Genomic DNA, 16,879 nt, shown 5'->3' on the forward strand with positions numbered 1-16,879 from the left:
CTGCTGTGAGTAACTGAGCCATCTCCTCTGTGATTCCTTAGATCTCATGTAACAAAACCAAACAAGAAGAGGAGAAACAAGACATCATATTTGAGTGAGTCACATATAAATCTTTCTTAGAGCTAAACTATTTTCCTTTGTCTTAAAAACAAAGAAGATTTAGGGTGAATTTAATTGTTGCACATAGGATCATTAATCTATCTTTGTAGCCCTTTAAAAATATTTACTTAATTTTTTTCCATTTTTTCAATCAGTGTCTAGACTGCAGTTCGGGTTTCACATATTTTTTCATATTGGCTCTGGTGGGGAAAAAGACATAAAATACGTATTACTAGAAGTAATTCAGCTGTTATTTAGAATAAATTCAGGAAAAAGTACATAGGTGCTATGAAATTAGAAATTCATGGAAGTTTTTAACAGCTGATCTCTTCTTGTACACAGTGGGTGGTGCTCAAAAAGAGAGTAAGGAGTCATGCATGGAAAACATTGCCACACATCAGATTTCCCATTCAATATTTGTATCTGGCAATTTCCTGTGCCATACTACAGAGGAACATTCAAGGGCTCCAATGTTATATTTTTGTTGTGCTTCCCTGCTCTATAATGGTTTTCAGATATCTCATGTAATGATTCAGATCTCTCCCCAAGCTCCTTTCTAATACACCACTGTATTAGTCAAGGTAAGATGTGCAGGCAAAAAAATTCAGAAAAGGTTCAAGGTACAAAAGGTGTCTTTCCTGTGGCATAAACTCTGAAAAACCATAAAGCCTGATGGAAAAAGTACCTGTCTTTTCATGACACATTTTCCCCTGGCAGAGCCAGATATTGCAACTAATTCTGAACTTCTGTTTTTTCTACTTTTATTAGCCCCTAACCCTCATTCCAGGCAAGAGATAACGTTATAGAAAATGACACAAGGCTTACAATACCATCTCATTTCTGTTGCGTCATATTGGTTAGAATTTTCCCTTTTATTCCCTTCTACCCCAGCCCTTTCAAGCTATTTGAAGAAATTAATTACATTTCACAGAAGGACAAGAGAAAATAAGACCATTGTTCTCCAGTCTGTGCTAGGGACCACATTAATTTCATGTTAATAAAAACAATTGAAGCTCTTGACCAGGAAATCAGCTCATTAGTTCCTCTCAAAAAAATATATTCACCAATGCATATGAAAATGAGCATTCAATGCCACTGTCACACTAATATCAACACCAAGAGCAAAATGAACTTTCATACAAAGTGCTCGTAAAATGCTTTTCTTTTATGATGATGATGAAGTCAAATTTTCCCTCCTAGAACACAGTTATGCCAGAAAGTTTATGAAAGCCTCAAGAATACTCTCTCTGCTACCACACAAGTCCTTCTCATTTAAAACTCTTCTTGCAAAAAGCTTCAGTAATTTCCTTACAACACCACCATGTGCAATCAGCTGCTGCTGCTTTGATTTGGACTCTGTACATCACTGATGAGCTGTGCTCTGAGTTTGCAACACAGCCACAGGTGTTAAGGGTCTGCATGCCAGGGGCACATCACAGCAGCACCTGAGCATCAGGAGTTTGCATTGTGGACAAATCTTCCTCTGTGATGAGTGACTCCTTTCCCCCTAGTTCTTCACCTCAGTCTGAGCACATTCACTGAGATCTCTTGTTCCTCTGTGACAAAACTGTTCCATGCTCAAAAGACATCAGGACCAAAAACTTTGAGTGCACTTGGAAGAAAAACTTCTCGAGACAAAGGGAGTTCTGATTCAGGCAAACTTACATCCCTTAAAGAGCACAAATATTTCAGTCACCATGGGGTAATCTCTGGGAAGAGCCTCACCTGTCAGACAGGTGGTGTGTGCAGAGTGAATGCACCCTCAGAGACCAAAGGCAATCCTTCCAAGGGTTTCAACAAGGAGGACTTTACATAAAGACTGGTTGTTGTGCAGCTTCACCTGCCCCTTGTTGATCCATTTCTCTGCTGCTTGCAAGTGCTGCTCATCAAAACTCACCTGGCAGGGGCATGAATTTCCCATCTGCATTCATTTCACAGTGGACAACTGAGACACCTCCAACTTCCAAGGAATGCAGCTGATCCCTTCACAAAGAAGCTACATGTCTTTGTCTCTGTCAAATCTTCTGGGAGCAGCAGCACTGAGTTACAACTCTGAATCAGGTCTTTCAAAACAAGGTACACCTGGCATAAGGCTTTGCTGCAGCAGGGAAACTAAGGAAATGACTGTATGGGACCACTACACACATGATATCTGCTCTAGTGGCAGATATGAGTCCAATGAAGTCTGGATACCATCCCAAAAGCACCTTAAATTAAAGTGGCAAATTAATACAGCATTTTTATTATCAAGAGTACATATCCTGTCCTCACTGGCTCCCAGAGAAGCACAAGGACGCTGAGATGTGTGATGGTAAGACAAGAGAGGAATCCTTACAAATTCAGAAATGGGACCCAGATCCTAAATTCCAGCTAAGGTTCCTGCCTATAAGTTGCTCAGTACTGCTATATAAGTGGTCAAACATTCATTCATTGAGAGCCACTAAAAATTCTGAAAAGACACCCAGATCTGAAAAGACATTCAGCTTTGAAATAAAATACATAACACTCAGAGTCATTCAAAGTGTAAAAATTAACAGTGAGCATTTGTACGATGGCTGAAGGAATGTTTAACTAGACCACCGTAAATTCCTAAGCAGATTTCAATTTATGATTTCTTATTTTTTCCCCCATTGTTTCTCAAAGGAAAACATTCCTTTTGCCTTAAATTAACATTTTTAGGGGTTTTTTGTTGTATCTTTAAACAAAAACAACAACAACAAAAAAATCAATTGAAAGCAAGCAGAGAAAAAGAAGCTCTCTACAAGGAGAAAGAAATAACTAGAAGAAATCAGCTATGCTCAGATGACTGGCAATAACCCATATTAATTGGTTCCATATATTTTGCATTGACCTAATTATACAATACATCATTTAAAACAAGTTTAGAATTACCTTAAGTTTAAATCAGGTATTGATTCTCTTTTGCCACGCCTGAAGTATTCCTATTTCTAAAGGGACTAGCATTATACCTTCAGGAAGCATCAAGGCTTGGGGCTGGTCTACTTATTCATAGAAATGTGAGATGAATGCAAAAATTAATACTCAAAATCTCTACACAGCATGAAGTTGCAAATGTTGATAATAGTAAGCAGGCACACAACCACTTTGGGTACAGAATTTAATTTAAAGACCCAAAGGCTATTAAAAATGAAAGATGTTCAAACAACAGATCATATACAAGAAAATAATCAAGTACTCAACACAGGTATAACTTTGGAACCTCTGGATTTGCTACCAAACCTTTCACAAACACCTACAATAGTTGCAATGCTGAAAATTTCGTGTTTTGTGTGAAAATGCTGAAAATGTAATGCTGCAATCACTTTTCTGTGCAAGGGAAACAAGCCCACCAAATAACCCCAAAAGAAACAACCCTCCTAAAAGATGACAGCTGACTTGCCAAAGCCTCTGGGCCAAAATACTGCAATGTTTATAGTCCCTGCTTGTCATATATGGCACACACAAGCTATATAAGCTCTGAATAAATCATGTCTTAGAAGGTATAATTTTGAAGTAAACTGTTATTTATGGAAATCAGTAAATTAATAATGGAAGATTAAGCTAGGCAACTATGCACAGAATAAAAGGAAATTTATTTTATAGTTAAAAGAGAGCATGCTCTCCTTCTCCCCTCATCACACCGATGCTTAAAATATTTTCTGGGTTTTTATTTTTATGAATAAGAATCTGAAACAAAAAATGGCAGCTATCACTGCATTTAAATACAGAAGAAAAATTCTTGCAATGTCCTCAGAAAAAACAGACTTTGTTTTTTTAGCAGAGCACACTATACCATGCTGGCTTTGACTTCAACATAAATCTGAATTTTCAGAGACAGGATCAGATTTAATGCCTTACATTATTTCAACACCTATAAATGCAACTTTAAAGAAGTGCAAAAACTTCACCTTGGTAAGACAAAAGTTCTTTTACATCAAAGCAGCCAAGGCACTAATACAAATTTGCTGTGGTACCTCTCACATTCTGCTGACTACAGGTCATGCTTTCACATGTTATGTTACAATATAACTGTAATCAGTCAGAAAAAGGGGACTTCATTTCAGAGTAATTATTTATTGCAGTAGCATTTTACATTGGCTCTCAGCAGCATTGCTTTACTACATCTGCATCGAATGTATCATCTCATACAGTTCCTAATGCAAGGAATACCACATTTCCTGGTTTTACTGACAGTTTCTACTTACTCACTGGGGAGTAAGAAATTTTCTTTGACACATTCAGTTATGCTTTAGATGCAGAGTAGAGCAGACATTGCTGTAAGAATTTCTCACTAAGAAGAATACTTTTATTTCTATCTTTATTTAAGTGCCATGAATAATTCCTGCACAATATTCACTTATTCACTTAACAATATTCCTGCAGAATATTCACTTGAGGTCTGAGCCATCTGAGCTATCAGCAGAGTGGTCTGGAGAGGTTCAAAACCCAGGAACCTCAAGAACTCAAGCTATTTGAAAGCCTTTTCCTTCTCTCTTTAAAAGTTAGGACATGTTTTGGTGTGAGAAAAAAAATCTATGCAGGAAAAACCCTCACTCTTTTGGCTCAGTTTTTAGAACTGTTCTGATACATTAATGGAAAAGAGAGACTGAGCATCTTCAGAGTACAATTAATAGGACAAAAAAAGAGTGAAGGTAAAGGAGAGCAAAGGGTTCACCAGCTTCAACACAATTGCCCTGCTCTTTTCCCAAAACCAATGTAGTATGGAAAAAACATTGAAAAGTTTTTCAATCCCTTCCAAAATTTTATAACAGAGGAATACACTTGAATAACTAAGCAGCTTCTCTGGAAATGGGTGTACTTAAAACAAATTCATGACCAAGAAGGATTACATCACATCCAGCAGGAAACAGAAACATCACTTTTCCAGACATCTCTACTATTTTGAAATCTGCTGTGCTCTGTAGTCCTTACCTATTTATAATTCATTTGCACTGGATTATTAATGGCCATTGATGATAAAGGCAATGAACTATATTAACCCTTTATCCCCTGTGGAATGATGAAATCCATGGGGGAATTTACCTGTCCCATAAATGCCATACATAAGGAAGATGTAAACTTGAAGGGACATCCTAAAAACTGTAGGAATGGAAATAAACAAGCTCATGTCATGATTTGCTGGGGCTTTCTCTAAAATTTCAACACTCACCCCAAAAACTGGTATTTTCCAAAAGCACAAAGCCCTCTCCTCAAACACCCACAGGACAGGCATCAATCATTCCCTGTCAGATTAAGGTTTTCTCTGTGTGAATTGTTGTTCAGCCCTTACCTAACTTTATTATGAGTTTGAAAGAGACCAACATTTCTCACCCTATAAAAATGCAAGATTGACACTAAGTGCATGACATTTTTTCACACAAAGCTTCCTAATCTCATTTTTGAAGGTGTATCTGTCCTCTTAAACATTTCCCATTTCTGGAACTCAAATTATCAAACTCAAGGCAAAGTCAGAAACCAGCCTCTGAGGAATGTTATGCAAAAAATTACTTAGCTATTCTTCTGAAATTTAAATGTGCTCTGCCCCATGTGATATAGATAGAATGCAAGAAATTTTATCGACATTAATTTGACATAATGAAAAATTACTTAAACATAGAACATAGAATTGTAGTTGAATTTTTCAACTATTCAAACTGACAGCACTGTTACCTCTTAAGCTCTTTAATCTCTGATTTTTCCCCAAGATTTCTCATTAAATAAAGACAGACTCATTTTATGTCTACAATGATATTGGAATTTAAAATTAAAAAAAAGCCAATGGCTTAGGATACTACTGTATCACTTTGTTTTAAAGGAAAAAATCATAGCTATAGGCAGATCAATACCTATAATCTCCTCTATACTTACCATGATTGTTCTTGTTGTATGGCTGGATGATTCTGGAAAATAAAAGAACCATAGCACATTAGAATGTTTTCTTTATCCACAAAAGCCCTGTGTTCTGATGCTCACCCTGAAGGCTAAGATGCTACTGCTCAGCTACACCAATGAACACATCAAAAATGCAGAGACTGCAAAGATTTCTCATGAAATGAGCGTGAGATTCATCATTGGTCCTGAATATATATGGCATGCTATAATGTGCTCTTAACTGCACTCGTTCTCTTTGCTTAATTATCCTCTTCTGCAAGAAAATATACATGGAACTAATTCATAATTCATGTTTGAAGAAGTGAGGGTTTTTTCATTTTGCTTTCAACATATGGTATCGTGAAGGGTTAGCTCTGCAGACAAAAATACAGATAGTATCAACATAATTCCATTACTATTCCCATTTCAAAAAAAAGGTTTATAAAACTAGACAACCCTTTTCCTGAGAATTTTGAGGTGGATGCTCAGTTTGAAACTGACAAAGTTTTTTGTGAAATGCAACATGCACATAAGTTAACTATTCTCTCCTATATGATTAATCAGGAGTCAATCAACAGAGCTCATGGTTATATTTATATAAATTGCAAAGCAATCACTACTAGGCCAATAATTAACATAGATTTCACCTTGCTGTTTAACTCAGATTACTTTTGCTTTTTAGCTTCCCCAAGAACAGAAATCACATTCTCTTTGGCTTTAAAATGTTACAGTTCACATATTAGAGACCTTGTTCTTTTTCAAAGCAGTGCAACTTCAGTAATAAAACATAAATGGTTAAAAAACCTGCAGGAAAACTCACTGCTGGTCTATAAGATGAAAGATGATACTACCAACAGTCTCACAGACTTGCTCAAAAATTTGGATAGGACACCTTGTTGGCTATAGAGAGTTCTTAAGGAAGGGATATTTATCAAAACCACATGTTTTTATAAAATGCACACAAGTCTGAATGAATTGAATCAGCAGAGTCTCAGTTCTGCAAGCAAGATAAATGCTAAATAATTACTTTTTTTTATTCTTCCCTTGGTTCCAAATTGCAACTTACAGGGTTTCCGACTAGTATCACTTACACAAAGAATTCTTGAGGGATTTTATTAATGTTAAAAATTGTATTAAAGAGAATAAAAGGACATGAGCATATCTCAAAAAACAAAACCTGCCTATCTCCAAAAAAAAAAAAAAATTACACTCTTAAAATGGCATTTCCCTTTCATTTTGAGGAGTCACCTTAGTCTGAAGGTACAGTTCAATTGCTGATAGAAAAAAGGCAAGGCATTTTAAACATCTCAAACTATTTTTAAACTCCAACATTCAACAGAAATTCCAGTATCTAGCTTACATTTACATTTGTACAAGTCTTCATCCTTAATCAGTTTTAAATGAGAAATATTTATACCACTAAGGTCACATGGACTGTACTGTAATGTGAATAATTACCTGAAGCCAGCAATATCTTAGTTGTGAGCTCCTCTACCAGCCCTCTTTCCCCCTCTTTTTTCATGCAAAAGTCATTATATATAAATATATATTGAAGTCACCAGTCCTCCAGGCAATTTTTAAATGGGTAGTATGAGAACTAAATACTGTGATAGTATACTGCTTCCTGATACTTGAACAAATTTGGCACTCTTACAGAGTAAGAGAAAATCACAGCAGAGTGAAGAACTCTGTAATCTGTTACATTTTTATCTTCACAGTAATTTTTGTTTTTAAAACTTTTTTTTTTTTTGGCATCCCAGTAAAATAACATTTCAGGACCTGAATATTCCTGGGAAAACACAGACTGCATTAATGGAACAATAAATATAATTGAGAGGAATATTCATTCCATTTATAAGCATAAATATCCAGAAAAAATGCCCAACCACCTTATCTCCAAGAGCACAATATTTCCTGAAGAATCCTGAACGTCGGCAGAATTATCCACAAAGTTAAACACAAAGAATGGGGCTTCTTGTCTCTTGAAATCCAGAAGAGATACATTACAGAGTGTTTTCAGTCACTCCCAAAATGATCAAAGCCCACAAACAAAAATCCACTTTTTTTATACAGAGATACTTGAAACCTTCCCTCTTACTCAGAGGTGCTGTGCTTTTGGCATAGCTCTATATGCCAAATCTATAAAAACTGTGCTTAGCCATGATTGTCCCAAAATACACAGACATGCTCTCACTCAGTTGTCTGTGAAACTGAGAAGAGCTCCCTAAAATGAGCTGAGGAACAACTGAATTTTCCTGGAAATTGTTAAACAATGTATTTCTGAAAAGAACCTGACAAATGCTGTTAATGCAGTGCCAGCAGCTGTTAACTCCAGGATATTACCATATTGATAACCTAATAATAAAACCCAGCCAAGGAGTGAAAAGAGATGTTATATTTGTAAATATCCCTGTTATATCATGCAATAGAATCATTCTCTTTTTTTGCACGTATTTTTCTTGCTGTAGGTACTGAAATATCATCTAAGTTGCCAAACACCAGACCTGAGTATATCCATAAATACAAAGGTAGGAAAAGAACTGTTTAATAAGCAGATATAGTCAAAAGATTCTAGGATTAGCAAAGAATACTAATTAAGGTGCCATTGTTACAAGATTTAAACTCTTATATACTCTGACACACAAATATTCAGACTTCAGAAGTGAGCAGACACCGATTTCTTCCAGAAAATAATTACACCCTGACTTGGCAGGCTTTGAAAAACACTTGTGCATGGACACACCAGCCAGTTTTGTGGTAAACTTTCAACTAAGGCAACTAAGGAAGAAAGCCCTTGCTTAAAAAGGCAGACACACAGCATTAGAAACCTTTACAAAAGGTCTGCACACCAATGCAAACTCCAGTGCAGCTTAAGGGCATCGGATGTTATTTAAAAACCACAACATTCTTGGTGTTGAACAGAACAGAAAACAGAACTTTGGATTTGCATTTTTATCTGCCAGGTTCTACAATGCCTTAGAGAATTTATATAATCTGCCTTGAATTTTAGTGAAACTGGCACCAGTGGACACTTGGTTTATAAGTGAGTTCTTACAGCAAGGGATTTTGTGCGAGACAGTGATGTGTGTTTGCACCCCTGCAGTAGGAAGGGAACTCCAGGATGGAGGCTGGTTCTCCCCTTGAGGCCAGTGAGTGCCAGGGAAGTGGATTGCTCCATTTTAAGCAGAAGTGACCAGACATCATCACCACTAACAAGGATTTGTAGTGCTGTGATGTGGGGGAGTTTCAGTAAATGCAGCTTCAGCGCTGCCAAGATGTTCATGTGTTCATTATTGTGCAGAAATTGATGCACCATCAACAGAAACTGCCTAAGATGCCCCTGTGACCTTTCTACAAGATATTTATTTGAACTCAAATAGAAATGAGTAAGCTGCAGAAGACATTTCCTCACATTAGAATGTGCTTCACCAACCAACCATATTGATCAATCAAGTGTTTCTCCCAGTTTCCAGGCAGTAGGACACCATAAGACTTCCCAGTGTAAAACCATTTAAGGCCAAATCAGAAACAATGTACTGCTTAGGGATGGTGTCAGCCACATAATTATTTCAAGTACACATATTATTTCCCAGCAACATGTAATATTTTATTACATATTAGAACCCTTTTCCAGCTGTTCATGTGTTACTTGTATACGTGATATTCTTTATTTCTGCTGATAGAAAACAGAGTTTCCTGGTATTTCTCTTTTTTGTGTAAGAAGATCATTGACAATACTAATAGGTGAAACATATTAGTCCTATTTCTAAAACTTCCAGAATAAATATGCTTGAAGATAATGTGATTTTGACAGGTGGAAAATAAAGGCAGACTGGCAATATCAGAACTGTTCAATCCTAGCAACATCTCAGCGTAAGACTTTAAACGTTAATTTCACTCAGGATGGACCACTTTATGAAAAAAACTGAGAAAGGAAGACTGCTTCATTATTTCTCCTCCATTTGGGTTATGAATGTTTTGAGTAACCAAACATAATTGTTTTTTTTCCTCCCAGTTTGCAGCAACTGAACAAGTGACATTTTTAATTCAAAAGTATTACTAAAATATATAAATACATATGTATGTCTGATAGTACGAATGATTTTTGAGGAAGACCATTATTGTCCCAAGACAGAAATTTTAAACCCTGGAGAAAGAACACACAGTTGGAAAAAACCCCAAAACACAAAACAACAACAACAACAACAAAAACCAATCAAAAACAAAAAAAAAAAGAAAAAAGAAAAAAACCACAACCAACCAAACAAAAAACCCCACCAAAAAAACCCCAAAAAACCCCCACAAAATATCACAGACCAGACACAGGATCTTTCCAGTTCCACTGCCTAAGCACTTTGTAAAGATGCCTTCCCTATTGCATTATGTACTAAAATTGTTAGGAACTATTGCTCTGCAATCACAGCTTCCAAAAAATAATCAACCTACTTGCCAGTAATCATGCACAGAAGCACTCTGAGTATGAACTCCAGATCTTGAATCCAGAACCCATAATTCAGGAGGTAATATGCTGCTAATCCTGTTATCAAACAAACAGGATTCTCTTTCTGCAACTGTAATTCTTTAAAATAATACCAGGGGAAAGTAGTGATTCTAGGAATTAAGCTCTGGCTATTTGCATTGTGGTTTAAATGTTAACTTAATTACAGTGTTGTTTCCTGTTTGAAGATCTGATTCATTCTGCCAATTAGAAAAGCCAAGGTTACTGCAGTTTCATGTCTGCACAATACCTGTATATTAAAACACAAAACACTGACTCAACAGCAGAAATGGGGCACTTTTCCATGAAGTGCCCTTCCCTCCACCTGGGATCCCACATGCCTTGCTCCTTCTGATCCCTGCTGCCACCAGTGGTACCAGAAACGTGCTGCACTGGTGAGTTCAGGGATGCAACACACCAATCTTTCATAAGCATTCATTTCCTTGGCACAGCAAAAGCAAAGCGATCTATGGCAGACTCAAAGCAGTGCTTTAAAGCATGAATGTGACTCCAGAGTTTTGCTTTTCTTGTGAATCAATTGTAGGTAAAGAAGCCTTACAAAACCAGAGATAGATTTTTGAAAGAAAGGAATAAATGCCAAAGGAATCAATAATAGTGCCTTATTCAATTTCTAATGTACTTTCACCCTGGGAAATAATTCACATTTCTCAAGACACAATAAACCTGAGCATTTCAGTTGAATGGATATTGTATTTTGACTTTGGCATAACAAAAGTAACCGCTGTCTGTATTTTAAAAAATACACAATGTGCTTAGGAACAGCTCTTCCTCAGAGGAAATCCAAGGCAACCTGGGTTTGCAGAAATGCTTTTGCTCCTCCCAAGCACTCCTGTGGGCAAATTACACTGCTTACCTTTTCTCAAGGAAAAATACCCTGCAGTTTAAGCAGTCATCAGAGAATGGAAGACTGTCCTTTTATTTGTACTCAAAGGAGCTCAAATATCGGAAGATAACTGTAATGTAAATTCAATGTGCATGTGCGATAACGTACATTGTGAGACAATAATAACTTTCTCAATTTTAAGAAATTCTAGGGAGAAAAGATATTTCTCCTCTATTTTTTTGGACAAAAGTATTTTCCTCATACTTGGTTATTGGTCATGTTTAGTCTCCATATCATTTGCATCACTGGGTTTGGAGAAGTAAAGACTGAAGAGGGAAGTGGGGAATCATCAACTCACTGTTTTATAACACAGAAATTTAAATAGGGAAAAAAATTTACTTGATATTTGCAAACATGAGATGCAGAGGCTTAGTTCTACAGATGATTGACAATGTCAGCAATAACATCCCGGGGTAATTAAGGCCTGTGTCACTTTCCAGGCCCATTATTTGGGCTTTGGAAGTTGTCAGTAGTTCATCATCTTCAGTATCATCATTTGTACCTCTGCAAAAACAAGTGAATTTACTAACCACAGAAATGTAAGCTTTAGAGCATTTTAGTTTCCTTATAAATATTTAAAATTATTGCTTCCAACTGCACAGTGAAAATAGAGAGAAATTGGCCACTCTTGTGCAAGTTGCAAAATTTAAATGTAAAAAGGTTCTTAGGTCAATCTCTTGAGGGTCAGAGATGGTTTTAATGACTCTATATAGAAAGGCAGGACTAAGCTCTTAAGTATTTCCTATAATGATATAAGCATAAAAGCAATATATTTCAGGAAATAACCAAGAGCCATAAACACCTTTTCATATCCCTTTCCTCAGTAAAGGACAGCAACACAGCATCATTTTTTCCTGAGAGATCTATTTTCCATGTTCACATTTCCATCAATACCAGTGCACACATTTGACTGAGAAATCTGCAGTTGAATATTTTAAAGCATTTTCTGGCTATACCAAAGACCAAAGCTAGAACACGCATGTCCTAAGCAAACTTCAGAGGGAAAACTGCCTGTGGAGCAATATATAGCTTTTGTCTCTCACTTTTGGGAAGAGTGAGTATACACAATCCAGCATTAATCATACCTTGTGTTTTAGCACGGAAGAAATGGCAAATTTTCACATAGCAGCTTGTTTGCCACAAATCATTTCTACTCTTTCAGTCAGAAATCACTAGTATGTTAAAGGAGGTTTATAACAATTTTGGTAGGTTTACAGTTTATTAATGTGTAAGAGAAAATTTATGGTTTTCTTTTTCAAAGTAACTGAGCACCAGATGTTTTTTGATGTGCAATCCATGCTGCTCCTGTGCCACCATACCAGAACATCTCTGTCTCTACCAAAACACAGTACTATAATAAAAACAATCAGATACCTTTAAGAAAAAACAACTCACTCACTGCAAAAAAATTCTAGAGCAAACCTCCTTTCCTTTAATGTACTTTCACATAATGTTATGTGAACTTAATTATAATGAACCTTATTATAATAATATTATTATTATTTTCTCTGTTTCAAAAAAATTTGGGACAGGAAAGGTTTTAGTCTCCCTGTATGTCTGTCAGGCTGCTTATGTTTTCATCTGTTTGTCATAAATTCCCCATGGAAAACTAGGAGTGAAACCTAAGCCTTTCTACCTTGCTCATCTCCTGAATAGTCAATAGCATCAGTCATAAGCACATAGAGAAGGATAGACCAAAACAGTATCTAAGAGAGAAGGAACATCTTCCTGAGGTGTTTCTCCATTTGCCAATTTCTCATGTCACCTTCTCATCCTGCCAGGCCAGAGATGTGTGGGTTCCTAGGAAAACAGACCCCAAAATTGTTGCCTCATTCCCAGATACTGCATGTATCTGCTGCACACTTCAGTACATTCCAGAACAGAAATGTGACTGTGGAAAGCGTCCTCTTGAAGGCAGCAGGACATCTCTGACTGAAATACAGCACTAAAGGTATGGCAGGGAAGAAAGGAGGATCAGGGCTGTTGATCTGAGTCTCTTCAGCTATGAAAAGCTGGTTCTTTTCTTTTTGTCCACAATATGAAAATGGTATCAACAGGCACAGAGAGATTTCTGTACCTCATTAGTGACGCTGATGCCTTCCTTGGACATCCTGCGGATATTCTGGTTCTCATGCATGAAAGGTACGGAAATGCATGCCAGATGACAGAAATTATTCTTGTGTAAAATACCTCTAACCTGATGTTTCCAAATACTATAAGCAAAATTATCATTACTCACCCTGCCAAAACAATAGGCTGACGTAAAATTTGACTACTTGGATGCGCTGTTGCTCACAGTTAAGCAGCTTGTGGGAGAAAGTAAATTGCTTGGAATAATTTCAGACACTGTAATTTAAAGATCAGATTCAAAATATCTAAAGCACTTTACAGTCACACCTAAATCTTCCCATCATCAACTCCAGTAACAAAATTGGATACATGTAACCCTCTGCAACATCGTGATTTTCTGAAGATGGAATTTTCCCACTTGAAAGAGGCTATCTTCATGGCAGAGAACCACTTAAATATCTTATGCTGACTTTAATTTCAGCAGCAATTGAAATGCTGCATCTCAGAGTAGTTAAAAGCTCCAGCTTGTATATTACACAAAAACTTCTCTAAGTACTGTGAGTTTTCCAGAACAGTACTTTGCCAGTTCACTGGCATTTTTTATTACATCTCACAGAATGCAAAATCTGCTGTTGTTTGAAAATAAAATGAAAAACACTTTTCTAAGACCATCCAGCAAAACTCTTCCTCCCAAAAAGGGATACAAAAACCTAGAGGATCCTCTCTCTAGCTACAACACACAGCACTTAAGCAAAGCAATTTCACTCATGTCCACGACTGACAATAACAAGATATCAGGGCACAACATCCCCATTAAGAAAAGATAAATGAGGGAGCTCATTTATCAATTGCACCAAAACCTTTCTGGAGCTGCACCCATGGAAAACTGAAAGGGAATGTTGTGCTGCATTGGCAAAGCAGAACTCAAGACAATGTAAGACTTGTATAAGAAATGCTAATCGTATTCTCGTTTATTATTCTTAAAAGCATTTAACTAAATATTAATGACGTTTCTCATAATCTTCCCCCACTTCCCCAAACAGGCATAAAAATGTGCCATTTCCATAATGTACTGCTATATTCAAAGCAAATAATTATTAATTTGCTTAAAAAGAAATTCTGCCAAAATAAGGCACTCATCTAGGCAGAAAGATTGACTTAAATTATGCTAATCTAAATATATATTTGCACAAGCCTAAGCAACATTTATTTGAATGCTGTGAAATACTGTATATCTTAAGTAAATATATTTATTTGCCTTTCTCACAACAAATATCTAATGCTGTTGGAAAAAAGGGAAACTTGAAAATGCAGACATTTACATGTCAATAATATTAAGATTATGAAAATAGCAAATGAGATTTAATGTAAATTCCCTGTGCTCCTTTTTGTTTGCTCGTTTCACCAAAGCAAGCACTGAAAGGCAGAATCTGTCATCATCTCCATATCAGGCCTTCTGGATACTGTTAATTGATACAACACAATCAAACCTGCAGCAAACAATAGTATTTTGGAATCAAAAAAGCTTTTTAGTGTATTTATAGAAACACAAAAACTCCGGAGGCTGGCAAAACCTTTCACTGCACAAATAGCACACTGTGGTCAGGGAAATGACAGAAACCACCACTTCCCAAGCTGATCTGGTATTGAAGAGAAGCTGGATAAAACACAAGCAAAAAGAAAGATATATTTTATATTTACCAATAACCTGGGGAGGAGGTAAATGGTGAATATTGAAGGTAATCACTTTTAAGGCAGAAGAAATGGAATCTGTGCTGTTGAGTATTGTTTGTTACTTTTTAATTGCATTTTATTTACACGTCTCCATACTTTTACCAAAGAGTGTGGCAAGAATAATAAGAAAAATAGCCATTGTTTTGTACTAAGATAGTAATTTTTGCACTAAAAACATACAGATTTCACTTATTTAGGATATATGCTTTCCAGTACGTTGTTTTCACAGGAAAGACATAAGCAGAAATAGCTCCTAAAGCAATGGCTTGCAGTTCTCAATACTACTTTTTCAAATTAGATGTTATTTTGTGCAAATTGTTTTAAGGCAGCTGACTGATCCACACTAACTGGTTTTACACAGTCTTTACTTTAGAAGAACATCTATACTAAGTAGAAGAAAAATTTTACAGATTTCCAAGCATGCCTCCTTACAGAGACATAAGGAGGAGTTTAATCATAATAATTACCTTGAACTTGCTGCTACAGCCTTCTCTGCTGGAGAAATGGGCAGGCTGCAGCAAGATGGGGGTCAGTGTCTTCTCACAGATGAGAAGTGACAGGACAAGAGGAAACAGCTTCAAGTGACGCCAGGGAAGGTTTGGGTTGGATATTGGGGAAAACCACTTCACTGAAAGCATTGATGAGCAGTGGAACAGGCTGCTCAGGGAAAGTGGTTCAGTCACCACCATCCCTGGAGGGATTTAACACTTGGGGCATGTTGGGTTTAGGGCTTAGCAGCGCTGCATTGAGGGCTGGACTTCATCTTTGATGTCTTTTCCAACTGAAAGTGTTCAATGATCATCTTTACATCCAAGGGAAGCTAATTCATCACTCAAAGCTCTCACGGAGAGCCCAGCCTAAGGGCCAGCACTGGTGGAGGGGGAGGCCTTTGTTCACATTCCCATGCAGCAACTACTAAACCATCCATGCAGAACTCCACCTTCAAAGGTGCAGTGGAAAGGCAGCATTCATGGCTCTGCCTACTCATGCAGATCCCATATTTTCTTCCAGCTGCAATATTTCTCCCTTGGTCCTCCGAAGAGCCCGTGTTGCCATGAACGTTGTTTGTCTGTGGTGTAATAGCTGCATGCTGAGCAGAAGAGCAAGCAATCCTCTCTTCTGTGTGTTCTCAGTAACCACTTCTCAGTAACCATCCTTCTTCAAAGGATGTCATGATTCCAATCTAGGTGTTATTAAATGTACAGTAGGTGTTTTCACTGCAGTATACAAGTAGTGTTTGCAGTGGCAGAAAAAAAGATTATGGGGAAGGATGATGGATAATGAATCAAGTTTTTCTCCTTTTATTTGGAATACTATTTCTATGAGCTTGTCTGAAAGACAATTCCTCTCCTTTCTATCTCAACCTATTCTGTTAAGCATGAAAGCAGACAGTCACCTCTTTTGTGAACATTTTTGTGAACAATTTCTCCTTTTGTGAACATCATCTCCTTAACAGTCTATTTGAGAGCCCAATGTCTGACAGATTCCTACCCTCAATAACCTTATTCAATTACAGAACAAATAAGGTAATGGTTTACAGAAGTTATATCTCACAAAGAGATATCAGGAAGGCATGCATGGATTTTCTTTTAGTGTAAACCTTATATTCTGCTGGATTCTCCTCTTATTTGGATAAGGTAAAATTGTTTGTGGTTAGAGTTGAAAAATCTTTCTGTTCAGTAAGAAAAAAAAAATCATCAATA

General features: G+C 36.8%; 1 protein-coding gene across 1 annotated transcript in view; it reads right to left on the minus strand.

Annotated features, from left to right (window-relative positions):
* Nucleotides 1–16,879, minus strand: part of LOC311151937 (metastasis-associated protein MTA1-like) — a gene marked incomplete at both ends in the record, with an annotated part of 46,010 nt that overhangs the window by 18,873 nt on the left and 10,258 nt on the right. Inside the window, one exon of the mRNA XM_084202649.1 lies at nt 5,968–5,999. Within this exon, the coding sequence (XP_084058775.1) occupies nt 5,968–5,999 (32 nt within the window). The remainder of the gene's footprint in view (nt 1–5,967; nt 6,000–16,879) is intronic.

The sequence above is a fragment of the Fringilla coelebs genome, assembly GCF_963513975.1.
Source record: "Fringilla coelebs genome assembly, chromosome: 3".
Lineage (NCBI taxonomy): Eukaryota > Metazoa > Chordata > Aves > Passeriformes > Fringillidae > Fringilla > Fringilla coelebs.